The sequence below is a fragment of the Stereum hirsutum genome (assembly GCF_000264905.1).
Source record: "Stereum hirsutum FP-91666 SS1 unplaced genomic scaffold STEHIscaffold_10, whole genome shotgun sequence".
NCBI lineage: Eukaryota > Fungi > Basidiomycota > Agaricomycetes > Russulales > Stereaceae > Stereum > Stereum hirsutum.
In genome coordinates this window covers 217,624-237,192 of record NW_006763140.1, presented here as the reverse complement: position 1 = coordinate 237,192, position 19,569 = coordinate 217,624, and the positions used below count along the sequence as shown (strand labels likewise).

The 19,569-nt window shown below is 52.0% G+C and overlaps 4 protein-coding genes across 4 annotated transcripts; all 4 read left to right on the top strand.

Moving 5' to 3' along the window:
* The first annotated feature begins 1,052 nt into the window (after positions 1 to 1,052).
* Positions 1,053 to 5,370, top strand: STEHIDRAFT_122695 (DUF300-domain-containing protein). The gene is made up of 17 exons (XM_007305830.1): positions 1,053 to 1,397; positions 1,511 to 1,551; positions 1,626 to 1,658; positions 2,212 to 2,309; positions 2,588 to 2,595; positions 2,687 to 2,709; positions 2,817 to 2,964; positions 3,085 to 3,118; positions 3,197 to 3,311; positions 3,405 to 3,531; positions 3,599 to 3,629; positions 3,712 to 3,776; positions 3,891 to 3,991; positions 4,063 to 4,073; positions 4,182 to 4,340; positions 4,397 to 4,548; positions 4,803 to 5,370. The coding sequence occupies exons 1-16, from the start codon at positions 1,275 to 1,277 to the stop codon at positions 4,399 to 4,401; spliced, it is 1,122 nt and encodes a 373-aa protein (XP_007305892.1). The 5' UTR covers positions 1,053 to 1,274; the 3' UTR covers positions 4,402 to 4,548; positions 4,803 to 5,370.
* A 2,823-nt stretch (positions 5,371 to 8,193) lies between these two features.
* STEHIDRAFT_99516 (uncharacterized protein) lies at positions 8,194 to 9,894 on the top strand (the record flags this gene model as incomplete). Its single annotated transcript, XM_007305829.1, has 3 exons — positions 8,194 to 8,747; positions 8,829 to 8,995; positions 9,073 to 9,894. The coding sequence occupies 2 exons, from the start codon at positions 8,194 to 8,196 to the stop codon at positions 8,974 to 8,976; spliced, it is 702 nt and encodes a 233-aa protein (XP_007305891.1). The 3' UTR covers positions 8,977 to 8,995; positions 9,073 to 9,894.
* Positions 9,895 to 10,445: 551 nt separating this feature from the next.
* STEHIDRAFT_60548 (uncharacterized protein) lies at positions 10,446 to 10,904 on the top strand (the record flags this gene model as incomplete). Its single annotated transcript, XM_007305704.1, has 2 exons — positions 10,446 to 10,551; positions 10,666 to 10,904. 2 exons carry the CDS (start codon positions 10,446 to 10,448, stop codon positions 10,902 to 10,904), a joined length of 345 nt encoding a protein of 114 aa, XP_007305766.1.
* Positions 10,905 to 13,246: 2,342 nt separating this feature from the next.
* On the top strand, positions 13,247 to 18,232 carry STEHIDRAFT_81369 (uncharacterized protein; the record flags this gene model as incomplete). The annotated part of the gene is made up of 19 exons (XM_007305737.1): positions 13,247 to 13,411; positions 13,499 to 13,774; positions 13,909 to 14,190; positions 14,285 to 14,815; positions 14,884 to 14,919; positions 14,985 to 15,020; positions 15,082 to 15,296; positions 15,363 to 15,626; positions 15,686 to 15,831; positions 15,906 to 16,105; positions 16,166 to 16,351; positions 16,418 to 16,759; positions 16,823 to 16,882; positions 16,940 to 16,958; positions 17,021 to 17,316; positions 17,384 to 17,498; positions 17,562 to 17,599; positions 17,661 to 17,676; positions 17,733 to 18,232. The coding sequence occupies 19 exons, from the start codon at positions 13,250 to 13,252 to the stop codon at positions 17,822 to 17,824; spliced, it is 3,312 nt and encodes a 1,103-aa protein (XP_007305799.1). The 3' UTR covers positions 17,825 to 18,232.
* Positions 18,233 to 19,569: the final 1,337 nt, after the last annotated feature.

The window sequence follows — 19,569 nt, the reverse complement described above, 5'->3', positions numbered from 1 at the left end:
GTCTTGAGAAAGCATGCAAGATTGGTAAGGAACGAAGGTCAAGGGCAGCGCGAGAGTGTTGCCTTCAGGAATCATGATAGACGAGCGTTAGTCAACATATCATATATAACGCCTCATGAATACCACACTATTAGGGCATGTTCGTAGCATTGCTTGATGCTGGCGTCTCCGCCACAGGTAAAATAAAATATTGGAACGTCACGAGTATACCCTATAGGTGTTTGCACGTACACAAAACACAGTGTACGGTCAGGGCCCGTCCCCATGGAGGCGACCGTGACATAAAAGAACTGAAGCGAACGTAGCTCGAGCAGGCTCGAGCTAAGATTCCATAGTTTTTGAGTCAACTTAGACAGACGACGATATCCTCCGTGGACTGAAGCCTAAGTCAGATGAAGGCTGTCCAGAAACCGTCGAGAGTCATATGTGAGGGTGCACAAATGGGTCCCTGTTCGAGACAGACGAAAGAAAGACATGGTGCCAGCGTCGTGTTACGGGTGAGGACGGAGAATGAGGAGAAGCGTGTTCGGTAAGAGGATGATGTACCGCAATTAGGGGGATTTGCCGTTTCATTTTTTTGAAACATAACGACTAAGAGACCGAAGTTCTGCATAGTGCCCATCTCGAGGCTGTTCGAGGTCTGGATGGACGATATCCTGTACAGGTCGGCTCGCACAGCGGCCTAACGGCAGAGAGCTAAGCCAGCGCAGTAAAGTGGAACAAACCAGGATTCGGGTCAGACGGCTCTCAGTTCCAACATGCACAAAGACCGAGAATGCCACGGATAGCACAGCAATGAAGACCCATTCAAAGCGCTCGTCAAGTAGGAGGAAAGAATGGGTCAAGTGGACGTCACGAAGCCAGCCTGAGTGGGTGAATTTGTCTTGTTCGTGGACGATGAAAGAAAATGGGATGGATATTAGATCAGCAGCGCCTGCGGAGAGATGCTGTCAGTTGTGGCGGTGCGGTAGACGCCCAGTAGCGCGAGCCGAACGACGGTCCTCTTCTTCTTATTCTTCCAGCAACCGTCCTTCGTTCCCTCCACTTTCACGCCCTCCATACTCTCGTCTTTTCTGACCCTCACGACCCTCACAATCAAACAGCAGAGAACAGTAAATACTCCGGATTTCGAACTGGAACCGAATACTAAGACGAATACCCTTGAGCTTCCGTCTTAGCTAACAACCAAACTGCTCTCCATCTCGCTACCCTCGCCCTCGCCTATCCCGTGCTGGGTATTTTTGTAGACTACTACCAACACCAACACCACCGCCATGCCCACTTGTCCGAGCGACAACCAAGCCGCAGTTGACCAGTCCAGCTTCTGGAGTAATGGCGATCTTAACTGGGACGCACATAGGATAGGATGGGCAATTGCAGGCGGTTGTGCAGCCGTCGTCAGTTCTTTTTCGTTTTGACTTTTACTGAAAACGGGTCATAGCTGATCTCATATTGCCTTGTCTCTGCGGGTATGTGACGAAACTGGATTTCTGTGTGGCGGACTTATTAGACCGTCCTCGTATCCATCGTCACCGTGTTGAAGCATTGTCGGTCAGTCTCTCATAGCATCCTCTTCTTCCTGTCGGTTTATACGGCGTACTAACATGAACCACAAAACCCTCCAGAAATTACACAAATCCTGCCGAACAACGACAAATGTGAGTACGCGTTCATCACAACTCCACTTCCAACTCCATCCCATCCCTCCACCCCGTGTCCTGCCTGCCATGATTTGCCTGGTTCGGAGAGATCAAGGCCCCAAACGGGTTTCCCCTCTCATTACCCCCATGGTGCGGGATGATCACCTCTCATGTGGGCTGTACACCTTGTCCTTGTTCCCTCGAAAGGCACAAGTATAGCACCGGCATCACCGAGAGAAGGGCCGAACGGTCAAAGCATGATGACACTGCACTCTTGCTGTCGCCTTTCTCCATTGCTACAGATGTCGATAAGGACCAATGCGCCGAAAATATACCACACGGAATGGTCTTATCCCGCTACCTCTGCTGCGCATTGCGCACGACAGACGTAGAAACAGGTGGTTGTGGCGCGCCACAGTCGTATGTGGCGTATTCACGCATTATGGCTGGCGTTATGACTCTCGTCGATCAGAGAATTGGTGCACGGTTGAGCACGGAGCTTTCTTGACAGGACGTCCTGAATTATCGATTGACTGACCGGCTGATTCCCTTTTTCTTGGATATGGTGCAGACTCCGAGTATTGTACATGCCACCCGTATACGCCGTCATCTCTTTCTTCTCATACCGCTACTTCCGATCATACACATATTACTCCCTCATCGAATCCAGTGCGTATTTCTCTTCCTCTTTTTTTTCCTACTTCATTTCGACAACTCTATACCTTTGCACCGACGGGTGTTCAGTCCACGCTCATCCCTCGCCTTGATCACCTCACCTCACGTCCATTCCAATTCCGTTCCATGCCCGTACCCATCCTTACATTCCATTGCTATCATCCCCGTTCTGCGTCCTCTCCACCCATTGCCTCTCGTCTCCTGTGTCTTTCTATGTGCCCGTGGCTCGTGCTGACTATCTCTGTTCTATTTTTGGCTTTGGCTGTTCACAGTGTACGAGGTAAGACGACCGTATCCGTCCCCTTTCGATATTCATCTCACGGTTCGGTATTTGCTAAAACCATTTACCTTTGTGGACTATGGTCGAATAGGCCGTCACGCTCAGTGCATTCCTGTACGTTACGTCTCACTTACTCCCGCTTCCCAATATGTCCAAGACGATCCTGACCCACACCATTTTGTCCGTTTGTTCATTCATCACTGAAAATTGTTCAATAAAAGACTCCTGCTCATCGAATACGTCGCCTCGACGGCGTCGCGACATGTGGCTGAAGAGGCGCTGGTGAGGAAGGATAAGCAGTCGTTGCCGATCCCATTTTGCTGTTGGAGGTACAGACCCACGAAGGCGTATTTTATGTATACCGTCAAGGTGCGTGCTTTTGGCCGCCATCATCTTCCTTCGCTGCATTCAGCTGCCGTGTCTTCCTCTATTCCATGACATCTAATACTTATATCCGTCCCTTGTTTCATTTTACTCTCCGTATGATAGTGGTCTGTGCTGCAATATGTCCTTATCCGTCCATGTGCGTATTCAACTCTTACTTCCGCACCCCGTCTTTGGGATTTTTCATCTGGTTGCTGACGGCCATCTTCGGTGGTAGTGGTCTCGATTGCGGGCATCGTCTGCCAGGCGTATAACGTCCTTTGCTCCTCCGAGTCATACAACTTCCGGTTCGCGAGCGTCTACCTCTCCATCATCGACTTCATCAGCATCACGTACGTCTCTTCCCTTCCTTCCCTTTTCGTTCTCCTCCGCGTTCCGTTTCTCATAGTCTCCCTCGCATTGTATGTGTATGGTTGGGCATACAGAATCGCGCTGTACGGTCTCATTCTCTTCTATGGATTGACGAGGGAAGAGCTCAAGGGGAGAAGACCGCTCGCGAAGTTCTTGTCGATCAAGTTGATTGTTATGTTCACCTTCTATCAGGAGTTCGTCGTACGTCCTCTCTCTTTTTCCTTCTTTCGATTTTCCCCTACTGATAGGTTGCTGGGATGGTTTTTAGTTCAGCGCGTTGGAGGGGAATGTGATCAAGGGTGAGTATCGGCGTGTTATGAAGGTGGAGACGGTGTAGAGTGAGAGCCTATAGCTGATTTTCGTTTTTTATACTGTGTGCAGATACACAGTACTGGACCGCGACCAATATTGCGGACGGCTTGACTGCCCTCGCTACTTGTATTGAGGTCAGTCAGATACTGCCCTTGTTTCTGCGGATTGCTCTTCTTCCTTTTCGTTCCGTCGCTGGCTTCGCTCAGAGAAATACTGCAACTCAGTGTACTAACCATCGTTCTACGCAGATGATCTTCTTCTCGATCTTGATGATGTGGGCGTATACATGGAAAGAGTATGTCGCTCAGGATGGACACAACACCAGTATCTGGAGGCCGATTTTGGACAGGTACGTCTTGGCCTTGTCTGTTGAAAGATTGACGTCGAGCTCAACCACTCCTAAACGCACTTTTGATCAAGCATTAACTATGGTACGTCTTCCTTCCTTCCTTCCTCTCCCCCCTCCCCCTCATGCCTTTTTCATCTCCACCACCCACACATCCCCGTCACCCACTCACGCCCTTCTACACACCCCACAGCCGACTTCGGAGTCGAAATCTGGTCATCGCTCTCATTCTTCATCAACGCCGTGCTCGGACGGCACCAAGCCTCACGCGAAGCCCGCGGACGCGCTATACGCCCTAACTTTGAAGAGGCGTTCGGGGTCGAAGGGGGATACAGGAGCGCACCGAGGAAGAGTGAGTCGGGCGATTTCAATACGGACGTGTACGATGATAATATTCGGTTGGCGCAGTATAGCCTTCCGGAGCAGGGGAGGAGGCGGTGAGGGGCATGGGGTGGATGGGGTGGATGGGGGCGGTGAGGGGAGTGGGGGAGAGAGGGGAGAGCAGGGTGGGTTAGAAGAGAGGGAGGCGTTGATTAAAGGGAGGTAGAGCGGCATTCTGGGTGAGTTGGCGACTAGTTCTTGTTCTTTATCTCAGCGATCACTTGCCCGGCCACGATGAACCGTAAGTGACGAGGGGAAATAATGATGTGAACAATACCACGTATCCGAGGTTCATTTATGGGCGGTGCGGAGATTCGTATAAACAAAACTAAGAACAGCCAGCTGAACTTTTCCTCTCGTCTTTCTCTCATCTTCATCCATCACTTCCCGTTTTCGACATCTGTCACTGACTCTTCCCTTCTTGTCTCTGTAGGTCCCTTTCGCCCTGCCGACGCGTATGTATATACATGCTCCAACTTTGCCGGGAGAACACGCGTTGGCGTTGGGGCATTGGTCAATTAGAGTCGAAGCTGGCTGGATACATTCGAGAGTTCTTTCGTTGATCGTGTGGCGTTGTACTTATCTCACCAAAGGACTTTTTTCTTCACCTGTTTACTACATACTATCCTCTCCCCTCAAACACACCACTATCACCACCCACCCAAAGCTGCCACTCGTCTCCGAGTCACCTCGTCCCGCCATTATGTACCCTCCTCAGGCCTCAGTCTCCATCCCGTCCTCTCCTTCACTCTAGTGTCTTCACGTCTTCTTCTGCCTCTTTCTCTGTCCAGACCTATCTTCTGTGTTTATCCCGTATGCGCCTTCAATGCCAGAGTTCAGGTTCTCGCATTCCGTGTTCCGTGTTCCGTGTTATGTCTCTTGAACGGTCCCTTTGCGTCTGGTTGTCTTCTTACTATCTACTTGCTTTGCCCTTGTCCTTTGATCACTTGTGCGATTTTTTCCCTCCTTGGAATTACAGAATGAAATGGTTTCATGTTTCCTCCCTCTTTCTTTCTTTCGTGAGAGTGAGTTTGTCGTGGGTTATCTGATGATATACTTTTGGACTGCCTCATCTCCCGCCTTTCCCAATGACCTCGGGGCTAGAGAACCAGCTATCGCTCAAATGGTAGTTTATACCGAGTCTCGCAGTGTGTATATGTAGAAGCAGTGGTGATTCGGTGTGTTACACGGTCAGAACGTTGAGCACTGACGGCTGTTGGTGGATATCTGTAATCCAACCACCACCGCATAAGGCGAACGGGCTTCCACTTACGGCTACTGTACAGTACTTATGTATTTTCCTCCCACGCTGTCCGTAATAGTCACCCGGATCCGAGCCTCTCTTTGCATACGTGAATGTCCTTCTAGTTACCCATACCATAGTGTTAATTGTTCAATAGAACGAGTTCCAACTCTATCGCGTCAGTGTGAGCCGGGAGGCCTTCAACACACCGGGTGTTGTCGTTCACAAGCCCGGGTCCACGACTTTTATCACCGAGCTCCTATCCAAACCATTCGGTTTGATTCCAGGTAAGACTTACACTTTAAGTGGGATTGGATATACATGTATTGAACACATTTGGGCTGATAGATGAAACGCTGCCGTGCTTCGGCTCTACCACAAGAGATACTTCTCCGCATTTTCGCCTTAGTATGCAACCAAGGCGACAATGCGCGGAACGCTCGCGTTTGTAAAGCATGGAAGGAAGCAGCGCTCGACCAAGTCTGGCGCATATTGGAGGAATGGACGCAACCTCTATTTCTGAAACTGGACACCCCTGCTCGATGGCCACAGGTCGGGGTCATCAAAGTTCGTGCCAGCGACCCTTTCCGTTCTAACTTTTCCTTGCCATGTAGTATAAGTATCCCAACTGAAGCTGACAAACCCCCTCAACCAGGACTTCGCTCGAAATCTCACTCAAGAGGATTGGGCTCCACTTGTCGCAAATTCCTCTCGAGTCAGGCGCATTGAATGTTTCGAAATGTATGCACGCTTTTCAGAGAGAGCTATGCTCGAAATCGCTTCAACGCGTCCTTTGATTCGTCTCTTCCCCAACCTTTCGTCACTCCACGCACCCATGGATTCTCCAGAGTTCAATCCTATGATCATGCATGACTCAGTTTTGGATCTATGTGTCATTTTGCCAAAGCATGGGCCTGATGTCGACCTGGGTCAGCATTTACAACGCATAGAGGAGCGCATGCCGAATGTTACATCGCTCGAAATTCGTCTGGAAGAAATCCAGCCCTTGTCCACCACGTTCCCCGACGATCGATTAGAACACTTCTTCAGTCAATTGAACCGACTCCAAAAGCTCACACTTCCTCTGTACTGGCTGACTCCCTCGTTAGCGAGTCATCTGTCTACCTGTCGAGGTCTCCGAGAAATCGCTATCAATACACAGCAGTCATGGATTCAACATGGAGTGCCTACTGACACGCAATGCTTCCAGCCGTCTCTCAGGGAGGGCGCCTTTGCGTGTCTCGAGCGCTTTTCTTTTGCATGCACACTACTATGCGCTTCTTGATTCATCGCGGACCCACACTTTCCGGCATCGACTATCAAATCGCTATGGCTCAGAGTCAGTTCAATCGATGAACAAACCCCTGTTCAATTCTCATCATTTCTCAACACCCTCGCTCAATCGTGTCATTCGCTCGAGCGTCTTGAAATCGTCATGACACCGCTTCGGGATTGGCCCAAAGAAACTGACCCGGACAAATTCCTCCCCATTGCTTTCTGTCACCTTCTACCTATCTTTCGGTTACGGAACATGAAAGCATTCGCCATCCGCCATATTCGCGATCTCGACATAAACGACGATCAAGCCAAGTCCATCGCAATGCATTGGCCCCACATCGAGGAATTAGCACTCAATCCTCATCCTGCCCTCTACAACGCGCGCTGGAGGGTCCTCACTATACGCTCCCTCATTCATTTTGCCCAATATTGTCCACGCTTACGCTCACTATCACTGTCCGTAAGAATCTGCGAGGACTTCCTCGAGCCTCCGTCCTTCGAAGCGCCATTCAAAAGCCTTTGTTTATTCAACGTGGGGTACTCCGAACGGCCGGACCGCTGCCACGAAAAACTGTGCCGATTCCTTGGTCGGTTACTTCCCGCGGATTGCAGGTTAGATCCTCACGCGATTCTGGATGATATGCTCGACAGAGAGATGTTGGATCAGCCGGATTGGGGATGGAGGGACGATAGTGACGTTTGCGAGGCTTCAACATTTTGGGAAAACGTCGAGACGACGCTATCGCTGATGAATGAACTCAGACGACAGGGTCGGCGAGAGCAAAGAGCTTGTTCGTAGGGTGTCGATTCAAATGCGATACGATGCCGTCTCATTGTGTTTCTTCTTGGCTTCGGTGTATCAGTCCGTTGTGTTTTAACGTGTCCAAATTACTAACCTCTTAACTGAAGTGGCCTCACATGTTTTTCCGTATCTATATGTTAGCTACGATATTCTCTCTACTCCACAAGGTAGAATGAATATTTTCCCAGTGTCACGACAGGTCGTGCTGTCCTCGAGCTCTTTCCAACAGTCATGCGCCACAGGTGTATTCAAGGCCCCGCCGGCTTCTGCCGCTTTACTTACCGCTCTTCTTTGAAGTGAATCTTGACCCTACTACATTCACATCGAATTACTTGCTTTCAGTCTAAGGAGGTGCATTTACCTCAAGCTCGAACAATCTCCCAAGCTGCGAATACTTCACTTCCATCTCTCGCCACACCTCCCGTTCCTACGGCGCCACATCAGTCCTTTCGTTAGCATTGCTCTGAGCTTACCCGGACCCTCGATACCATTATCCAGTTCATGAAAGAGCTGCCATCTCAATACGGAACATTCAAGGATTGCCTTGCACGCCACATCATTGCAAAATCTGTTTCAGCCTCCTCAGCCTCCCCAGAGGACGACGTCGACGGTTCCCAGCTCTCCGACTTCTCCTCCTATCTCTCCCACGAAGTGTGGCCCACCCTTCCTTCCTCATTCCACAACGCGTCCTACGAGACCAGGCATTCACTGCCTGATTTAGATACCGACCTTGACTCCGGCTCGATGTCCACGATGCTCAGGCTCGAAAACATCCCCACCTCCTTCTCCGATTCTCTGATCTCTTACGGAATCTGCGACGACTGGGACTCGGCCGTCGAATTCTTACGAAAGGTCGTAGTCGATTATATGCACGAGGCTTGTAAACCGCCACCGGTATGGAGTGCGACGAGGAAAGATCATAAGGAATGTGAGATGTGTGAGAGGGAGGTGCCGTTGACGTATCATCATTTGATACCGCGTTCGATGCATACGCGAGTGTTGAAGAAGAAATGGCATCCCGAGTCGATGTTGGGCTCTGTTGCTTGGTTATGTCGGTAAGCTTCCATCATACTGTGATACTGACTCTGCGAGATTGTAGGACGCAGCATTGATCAGTGTTATCTCGATACTATTAGGCCGTGCCATAGTGCGGTGCACCATGCCGCGAGTAACGAAGAGCTTGCGCGGAGTTACTACACGTTGGATCTACTGCTGCAACGTGAGGACATACAGAGATGGAGGCGGTATGCTGCGAAACAGAGGTATGGTGTCAAGAGAGGATGAATGACTTTGCGAACGTAATGTAAGTCTTGTATGTACTGTTTCATTCTAATGAAGCAACTTTCGCAGAACTCCTAGAACATATCATCCTCCACACAGTCTCTCCCCGTTTCATCGACATTCTTCACAGACCCATTCGCTTCAACGACGTTGTGGCATCCCGTACCATACAATTACGAGGTCACCTCTTGCCTTCAAGTTTCCCCTTATCGTGCTCCCCTCCCACTTCCATTTCCACTTCCCCCTCCCACTTCCACTTCATCCACCTGCGTCCTCGTCCTATCCCTCACTCGTCATCGACGACTGCCTCCCTCCACCTCCAACGCTAATGCCCGGATCGCAAAACAACACCCCGCAGCATTAGATTTCGACTGGCACCTGAGTTATAGTGGTATGGCTATGGGTATGGACAGAGGGACTGGAGGTAATTCGGTTTCGAAGGGAGCGGGTGGGCACCGGAGGTGGAAGTGGAGGTGGCGGTGGAGAAGGTGGAGGGTGGAGGAGATGAGCAGTCGAGACTATGGGCGTCCAGATTCATCGCTGGTATGCCAATGTCAATGCCCATACCAGTGCCAGTCCCGCTCGTTCAAGCAAGCTACGAATACGAGTACGGGTGCGGTGGCATGCCGGTGTCGATTTCGGAGCCGGAGTTGAGGAGTATTCAGGGGTTGTATGTTTGCGAAGGGGAGGACGAGGGTAGTTTTGGGGGTATGACGTACTGGGGAGGGTGGTTTCTCGTTCGAGATATTGGACAGGACTGTTTCTTAATGAGCGTTTTCAGACGACTTACTTATTGGATATTCAACTGGACTCCGAGTCCGAGGTTGTGAGCTACATAAGTGTTCCATGATCCACGCGTATAATTCGTTTTGAAAATATATACCTGTAGCAGTAAGTAGTAGTATTTGCTGTATCGTCCTGCATGATGTATGGATTGAGCGTTGTTCGAGAATACACGATTATTGTGGTTGGACGTTCGTTCGACGTTCGAGCTCTCGGAGAGGACGGGCAGGACAGAGTGAGACGCCGAGTTTCCGGGTTTCTATGTAAGTTCATGTTCCGCAGAACTCCGCGCGAACTTGAACTTGTCGACGTCGTTGCCACACTCGACTCCGAGTCGTCTTGTCTTGATTTTACCATCTTGAACGAGCTCGAGCCGAACGGGTATTTCGTTCGTTCTTCCTCCGGGGGCTCTAACGCCGACATTATTATCTGCTTTCTGTTTTTCTGCTGGTTGTGAACTTGGCTAGTACCTCGCGCGAACTATGTCGCTCGACAGTGCTGAATTCCATGCGGCGGTAAAATCGCGCCACTCTGGCCTTTCAGGTAGAACCCGTCTTTTGGTGCTGATCAAGGTTCTTGTTGCGCCTACCTAGGTCTACCAAGTCGTGAGACAGATACCGCAGGGGAAGGTCACGACGTATGGTAAGTCATCTTAAAGTTATAGCTATCCTACGTGCTCTTTCACTTGGATGTGGACTTGCACGCGATGCAGACTGAAGACCTCTGTTGGACGTGTTGAAGGACACGTCGCAAAAGTCATCGGAATGCCGAACCACTCGCGACATGTCGGTCAAGGTAAGCATCTATATCCCCTCCAACATCCATCCATCCATCCATCCACCCATCCATTCCAATGCCAATCGAACTGTCCTTGAACGTTTGAACTTACTCCTGTCCCACCCACCCCAGCCCTCAAATTCCTCTCCCCCGACACGAATCCCCCAGTCCCCTGGCAACGCGTCGTCTCATCCTCGGGCGCCATATCCTCTCGAGGCCCAGGTACGGACGGAGCGCAGCGTCAGAAAGATGCCTTGGAGGCGGAAGGGGTGGATGTAAGGGCTGGGAGGACGGGGGAGTTGAATGTGCTGTTGAAGGAGTGTGGGTGGTTTCCTGATGCTAGCCAGGTCGTGGTGGATGCGAATGCTTGAGTCTGACCGTCTTGACTGCTGTTGATTTCACGTGCGCGCAAGTATCTGCGAACGTAGGAGGAGGTCCGATAATGAATTGTACTAAGTAGCCGACCCATGAACGTCGTACCGCCGGTAAGGATGGATATGGTATCCACCCCCTGCTCAGGTGGTTACATCCCCGATTCCATCGACCTGAGAAGCTACATATATATTCGAGCTCAGATGAATATTTGCTGGATTATTGCCTTCGGCTCAGGCACGGAGTCCCGGAGGCAAAACCACGTGGATGGGATGCCGCTGTAAAGTGGCGGGCATTGTGCGGACCCAGCTTTGTCCGCAACTGCTATCATCCTCTCCAACCCGGCCTCGACGTCGACGTCGTCGTCGATCCCTCTGCTCGTCGTCTCAGTCGACAAATCGGCCAACATGGCCACCGTGGCGATGCAGAACGCTCCCTTCATCACCCACCTCGACCGAGTGCTCTCCGCCTGCGAGCGTGGCCCGCCGAACACACCTCTTCCACAATATGCTGGGCCCTCGACGGCGCAGACGGAAAACGTACTGCGGATCATGTCGGGGTTTGTGAGGAGGATGTATACGGCCGAGCACGAACTCGCCGCGTACCGTGCGGCACAGAAATGGGGCGGCAGTGGCCCAGAGACGAAGAAGAGGCGGAGCGTGCGTGCTTTGACGGCTACTGAATCTCTCGAGTGTTATTGGCGTCCTCATATACAGATTACTTAGAAGATGGCTCCACCATCTCCGGACGCTGAGCCGAGACGTCTGCCCGTGCACCAGCCTGCGCCGGTCACGGCCCGTTCGATGCAGTCCAATGCAAGCTCGCACGTCATCGCTAACGGCGGGACGCCGGTCGAAGAGGAAGACGACAACGACGAATGCGACGATGATGAAGAGGAAGAGGATGAGGAAGAGGACGAGATGGACATCGACAACAACGTCTCCCTCCCCGCCATCCGGAACGCCATCTTCGACCCCACCCGTCCGAACCCCCAACGCTCCATCTCCGCCCCCGCCCCGTCCTCCTACGAACACGATCACACCTGCCGATCCTGTGGCCGAGTAATGCACCTCCAGTCCTCATCTACCAACCGATCCGGCTCGCCCGCCGTCGTCTCATCCAATGGTCCCCTCATGTCCGCCGCGTTCGAGAGCGGGATCGATGCCGTATCGGAGCTGATGCTGCTCAAGGAGCAGGTCCAGGATGTGGCGAGGGTTTGTACCGCCGTCGCGAATGGCGATTTGTCGCAGAAGATTGAGGTCACGGTCCAGGGCGCGGTTATGGTTCAGCTGAAGCACGCGATCAATACTATGGTCGATAGACTTGCAAGGTTTGCGCAGGAGGTCACTCGCGTCAGTCAGGAAGTCGGCACGGACGGGTGAGTTCTCTATAGCTTTCGCACAGTTATCATTTGTGGCGCGGAACGGGTTTCTTATCATTCGGGCTCTCATTATGATATAGGAAACTCGGTGGACAGGCCGTAGTCCTCGACGTCGGCGGTACATGGAAAGAACTAACAGACGTCGTAAATCACCTCGCTGCCAACTTGACAAGCCAAGTCCGCTCAATCGCGATGGTCACAAAGGCAGTCGCGATGGGTGACTTGTCGCAGGAAATCACGGTCGACGCCCGGGGCGAGATCCTCGACTTGAAAAATACGGTGAACGGGATGGTCATTCGGCTACGTACGTTGGCGGCGGAGGTTACACGAGTCACGCTTGAGGTTGGGTCGCATGGGAGGTTGGGAGGACAGGCGAATGTTCCGGATGTGGATGGGGTGTGGCGGGATCTTACGTTGAATGTCAGTTCATTCCCATTTTTTCTCAATTATTTGTTCGGTGTGTATCCTAACGGCGTGGAAACCCATGCATAGGTCAATAGGATGTGTCTAAGCTTAACAGACCAAGTACGCTCAATCGCAATAGTAACCACCGCCGTCGCCCAAGGAGACCTGACGCGCAAAATCGACATCCCCGTCGCGGGCGAGCTCGCCACATTGAAAACCACGGTAAACTCCATGGTAGACCAACTGAGCGTGTTCGCGAGCGAGGTGACGAGGGTCACGCTCGAGGTGGGCTCGCAGGGGATATTGGGCGGACAGGCTGATGTTCCGGGCGTTGGGGGCGTGTGGTTGGATCTTACGCGGAACGTGAGTTCTCCTCTTTTTCTTTTGCCTATCATATCATAATGTCAGAAGCTCAATGAGAAGGAAAAAAAATTGGGGAGGCAGGTAAATAGGATGTGTCTAAGTCTGACCGATCAAGTCCGCTCGATCGCGGACGTCACGACCGCCGTAGCGAACGGCGACCTCACACGGAAGATCGCGATCCCCGTCGAGGGCGAGATGGCGACTCTGAAGACGACGGTGAATTCGATGGTGGACCAGCTCAGCGTGTTTGCGAGCGAGGTGACGAGGGTCACGCTTGAGGTGGGGTCGCAGGGGATATTGGGGGGTCAGGCGAATGTGCCGGGTGTTGGAGGGGTTTGGCTTGATTTGACGCGGAATGTGAGTCGGTTTTTCTTTTTTCTTTTCTCCATCCACCGCCTGAACATTAGCTGTCTGTACCTCTGCCTCAAATAAATGCAATAACAGGTCAACCGCATGTGCTCCTCCCTAACCGACCAAGTCCGCTCCATCGCCGTCGTCACCACCGCCGTCGCCAAAGGCGACCTCACATCCAAAATCGAGATCCCCGTAGAAGGCGAGATGGCGACGTTGAAGACGACGGTGAATTCTATGGTCGACCAGTTGAGCAATTTCGCGAGCGAGGTGACGAGGGTGACGCTTGAAGTGGGGTCGCAGGGGATATTGGGGGGACAGGCGTTGGTGCCTGGGGTTGAGGGGGTGTGGTTGGATTTGACGCGGAATGTGGGTTTTTCTTCTTTTCTTTCCCTCTTCCTCTTCCTCCCTGCAGACTTCGATCGCCGGGCCCTCACACTCACACATTTCTTCCGTCCCACCGCCACAAACAACAACAACAACAACAACAACAAAAACAACAGGTAAACCGCATGTGTCTCAGCCTGACGGACCAGGTGCGCTCCATCGCCGTCGTCACGACCGCAGTAGCCAAAGGCGACCTCACACACAAGATCGAGATCCCCGTCGAGGGCGAGATGGCGACGTTGAAGGAGACGGTGAACAGCATGGTGGACCAGTTGAGCAACTTTGCGAGCGAGGTGACGAGGGTGGCGTTGGAGGTGGGGACTCAAGGGAGGTTGGGCGGACAGGCGGAGGTGGAGGGGGTGCAGGGGACGTGGGCGGATTTGACGACGAATGTGAACGTGAGTTTGGGTTTCTGGCTCGCGGCTTCCCTCCGTTCGTTCATGCTGACATTCATTTGACTCCCTCACCTGACCTGGATTGGTCAAACTGCAGAAAATGGCGTGGAATTTGACGGACCAGGTGCGGTCGATTTCGGAGGTGACGAAGGCGGTCGCGAGCGGCAGTCTCGAGAAATTCGTCAGCGTGGACGCACAGGGCGAGATGCTCGAGCTAAAATCGACCGTAAACTCAATGGTCGTCCAGCTCAAATCCCTCGCTAAGGAAGTCACCCGAGTCTCCCTCGAAGTCGGCACCGAAGGCAAACTCGGCGGGCAGGCGTACGTTCCCGGCGCGCAGGGCACGTGGAAGGAGCTCACGAACAACGTGAACCTGATGGCGGAGAACCTGACGAATCAGGTACGGTCGATCGCGACGGTGACGAAGGCGGTGGCGAATGGGGATTTGACGAAGAGGATAGAGGTGGATGTGAAGGGCGAGATGGCGGAGTTGAAGGCGACGGTGAATGGGATGACGAGTAGTTTGAGCACGTTTGCGGATGAGGTTACGAGGGTGGCGAGGGAGGTGGGGACGGATGGGCGCTTGGGGGGACAGGCGAATGTGTCGGGGGTGAGGGGGACTTGGAAGGTACGGTGGTGACGTTTATTTTCTTTGGATGGTCATGAACTTGGGGACTCACTGGGCGCGGAATCTAGGATTTGACTGATAACGTGAACGTTATGGCTCGAAATGTACGCCCTTTATATGCGCTCCTGCGGTTACCTATCCTGATACTGATGATTGTGTTCTGTTCCAGTTGACGGTTCAAGTAAGAAGTATCTCCGTGGCGACTGTACGTTCTCAGGCTTAGTCTCCTAGAAACTGCAACATACTCACTCTTCTACCGATAATAGACGGCAGTCGCACGAGGAGACTTGACCCAGAAGGTCAGAGGTGTCTCTGTGTCCGGAGAGATCCTCGGCCTGGTCAACACCATCAACGACATGATTGACCAGTTGGCCATCTTCGCCTCCGAGGTCAAGAAGGTCGCGTACGAAGTCGGAACTGAAGGCAAGCTAGGAGTCCAAGCCGAGGTCGGCAACGTTCAAGGAATCTGGCAGGAGATCACGTACGCTTTCTCACCCTCTCGTATTTCGATAGGGTAACCTCTAACGCTTGAGTACTGGCACGATAGAATGTCCGTGAATACGATGGCAGGAAACTTGACGACCCAAGTCCGTGGTTTCGCGCAGATCTCGGCTGCGGCTATGGATGGAGACTTTACGCGGTTCATCACCGTCGAGGCGAGCGGCGAGATGGACTCGTTGAAAACACAGATCAACCAGATGGTGTTTAACTTGCGGGACTCGATCCAGAAGAACACGGCTGCGAGGGAGGCTGCGGAGTTGGCGAACAAGAGTAAATCGGAGTTCTTGGCCAATATGTCGCACGAAATTCGGTCAGTCCCTTGTCATCTCTAGATGTCGCTTCTCTAGTCTGACTGTGATCTTGTTCCAGTACACCCATGAATGGCATTATCGGCATGACTGAATTGACGCTAGACAGCGATTTGGAACGCTATCAACGCGAGAGTCTGCTACTCGTCCACAGTCTCGCCCGGTCACTACTACTCATCATCGACGACATCTTGGATATCTCGAAGAGTACGTTGCGACCTCTGGTCGTGGTCCAATTTATGGCCTTTGAGACTTCCATGCTTACCTCCATGCTGACATAGTCGAGGCTGGCCGTATGACGATGGAGCAGGTCTTCTTCTCCTTCCGTCAAACTGTGTTCGGTATCCTCAAGACCTTGGTCGTACGAGCCACGCAAGGCAACCTTGACCTCACCTATGATATTGACCCGGATATTCCGGATTTGCTCATTGGTGACTCGTTGAGGCTACGCCAGATTATCACTAATTTGGTCGGGAATGCGGTAGGCTCGATTCAATGTTATTCGTGCATCTACCATTAACACAAACGGATGCCGTGATAGATCAAGTTCACGCCTTCGAAGACCTTCGCCAAGGGCCGTATCGCGTTGAGCTGTCGTCTGCTTGCGCTGGATGACGAAGCTGTGACACTTGAATTCTGCGTCAAGGATACGGGTATTGGCATCGCACGGGATAAGCTCAACCTCATCTTCGACACGTTCGCACAGGCCGATGGATCAACGACTAGGGTGAGATGCATCCTACTCTCAGTAGTGCTTTCGCTAATGATTCCTGCCCTTTTCGGGCTTCGTTAGGAGTACGGTGGTACTGGCCTCGGTCTATCCATTTCCAAACGTCTCGCATCTCTTATGCACGGTAACATGTGGGTCGAGAGTGAGGTCGGAAGAGGTAGCAAGTTCTTCTTCACGCTCACCTCACATCGGGGATACATGTCTCTTGGCGCATTGCGGTCGAAGATGTCACCGTTCGCGAACCGAAATATCCTGTTCTTGGATACGAAGCGCGACCAGACGAGAGTGGCGAACCGCATAGAGAGCCTTGGGCTGAATACGCACGTCGTGCATGATATGTCGTCGGTGTCGGATAGGGAGTCGTGTCCGCATATAGATACGGTCGTGGTTGATTCACCGGAATGGGTGTGTGGTTCTGGTGTTGTTTGCTTTTTGGGCATCTGTGTTGACTGTCTCTTTTGCCTCCAGACAGAGAAGATTCGCGAGTATGAACATCTCAGATATATTCCGATCGTTCTCCTGGCTCCCGTAAGTATATCGGTCCTCATTCATGTTTTCATGACTAATTCGTGTTGTGTTGCGCAGGCAAAAGCCCCGTTGAACTGTATGTCTCTCAGTGATGCCTTTGTGTCGACCATGACCACTAACAAACTCACATACCTACAGTGAAATGGTGTCTCGACAACAGCATCAGCTCGCAAGTGTCGACGCCTGTTTCTCAACAAGACCTCGCCTCCGCATTAGCGTCCGCCCTAGAATCCAGCACCATCAGTCCAGCCGCGACGAAGGGCGACACCACCTTCGACATCCTGCTCGCGGAAGATAACGAAGTCAACCAACGTCTGGCCACGCAGATCTTGCAGAAATACGGCCATTCGGTAGAGATCGCGGAGAACGGGTCTGTGGCCGTCGATAAGTTCAAAACACGAACACAACGGTGCCAACCTTTCGATATCATCCTCGTGCGTTCTTTCCTCCGGAGTCGGTGTTTTTTTGTTTCTTTGTGAATAAACTGATTTTGGGCGATAGATGGATGTGTCGATGCCGTTTATGGGGGGTATGGAGGCGACGGAACTGATCCGTGCGTATGAGCGGCACAATTCCTTGGCACGGACGCCTATCGTTGCTCTCACTGCCCATGCTAGTAAGTCGCGCTCGTAGGCTTTTTTGCTCGTCACTACACGTCTAATTGTTGAACGTACTTTAGTGATTGGTGACCGTGAGCGTTGTTTGAAGGGAGGGATGGTTAGTAGCGTCCTTTCATCGCCTACGCTTTGACATTGCTGACTTGTACTTCGACCTTCAGGATGACCATATTACGAGTAGGTTCAGTGCCGCTGCATACTTCAATTTTTCTGCTGACAACTTTTACCTCCAGAACCACTTCGACGAGGCGATCTCCTAGCCTCCATCGGAAAACTTGCAGGCGAACGTGTCAAACTAAGACTTCAACAAGCCGTCTTCCGATAGCCCCACGCCACCTCCCACTTCCCACCTCTCACGAACCTACTTTCCTCTCCACTCCGCTCCGCCGTGTACTGTTATACCCACTGCACTCCTCCTCCGTGGCTCATCGATGATTGTTTGTTAATACTTATGTATGTAGTGGTACATCATCTCTCCGTCTCTCCGGATCGCCCGTCGTCGCTCATCGTTCATGGCTCCGTATTATATCCATATCCCGTGGCTACTTACCGTTTTTCTCTCCCTGTCTGAATCTCTGAATTTCTCTTGGGTCTTTTTTGTGTTCCTGTTAACGTTACAGTCCGTTCATTGTTTAGTGCTTAGCTCTGATCTGTCCTGCTGTTCTCTTCGCATAATCCGTGTATTACTTCTCATGACTTGACTCTACCAATACCACCTATTCACGATGTCTCTGAATCTTTCACTCCTAACTCGCCACCCGTCGATGATAGGCCTAGTCACATTGAGGTGAGTCCATAGCTCTGCAAACCATCTCGGCCCCGATAAGTCTTCCTTTGAAACATACACACTCTAACTAACACCATGTCTTATCGTACGCGTCTTGACAGGTATGTAGGCAACATCGTGCCCGGCGGAGTACTAGCAGGTCCACATTCCATACGTTCCTTGACTTGTGCGCCCATCCGCGAGCTCTAGTCCTCCAGCTCGTCCTATGTATATCACGCCTCCAGCCCTGAACGTACCTCACCTGGCGTCTCGAGCTCATTTGCACCTCATGTGTGCGTGATGAGCGCTTGTACACGATGCTCCACCCCCTGCGAGGATGTCGTGAAGCCGTACCTCATGCAGCATGCACCGCGGCGTTCATCTCACCCGGGCTTCAACCACCGGTTTGTGTCTGTCTATAAACGAGCCCCGCTAGTACAAGCCATTCATTCAATGCTTCTCACATGTGCTCAGGCTATAGTCTGAGGTATGGCTGTGTATTACTGCGCTTTTGCTCGTGCGGAGAGGTCCTTCGTATGTGCCAGTGGCTCCGGGAAAACCGAGTGTCGTCGGAGGTCGTGATCAGGCGGTACATACAGCGCGCACCTCTCAGTCTCCCCTGTTCGTCCTGCTGGCGTGTGGACTCGCCCTCGACAATGTGGCACTCGCGATTGCCTACAATAGAGTAAACGATTAGGGTTTCTGCCTTATGCACCCTTTCACAGCAAGCATGGTCTCCTTCACAATCCACCTGGATGGAGGGGACACCCCATGCTGCTTGGTGCATTTTACACATAATTTTATGAGAGGTCTTGTGCCACAAACAGAGGCATGGCTACCATTTTGATCGCGGCGCGTGCTTATGGGAGTTCGGCTCGCTGGTTACGGCAATTTTGGAACGAAGAAGGGCAGAGGGCCATGCTGTGTCGTTGGCCATGTTCGCTTCATGTTGCTTTGCTTTGCGCCGAATAAAGAACCGTGATGTCGCTTGTGTCAATGCTGTTCGGGAGGTTGACGGACGCGACAATGGCCCTGTTCTCAATAGAGAGTGCTAGTCGTCCAGATAACTTGGTATGTTTCTGCCTGTGTTGTTTTCCGCCCGTCTCGGATCCGCTATCCGAGGAATACCGCCGAGCGCGATACTGTTGAACTGGAGTGCCTCGGGGCGTGTCGAGAGATTGCACTTCGGAAATCTGCAACGAACAAGATTCGACTTATTTGACCCCACATGCGGATCGCCGATGTAACTCATTCAGGTACAGCCATTGCCAACATTTCAATCTGCGATAGCAACAACGCCTGCT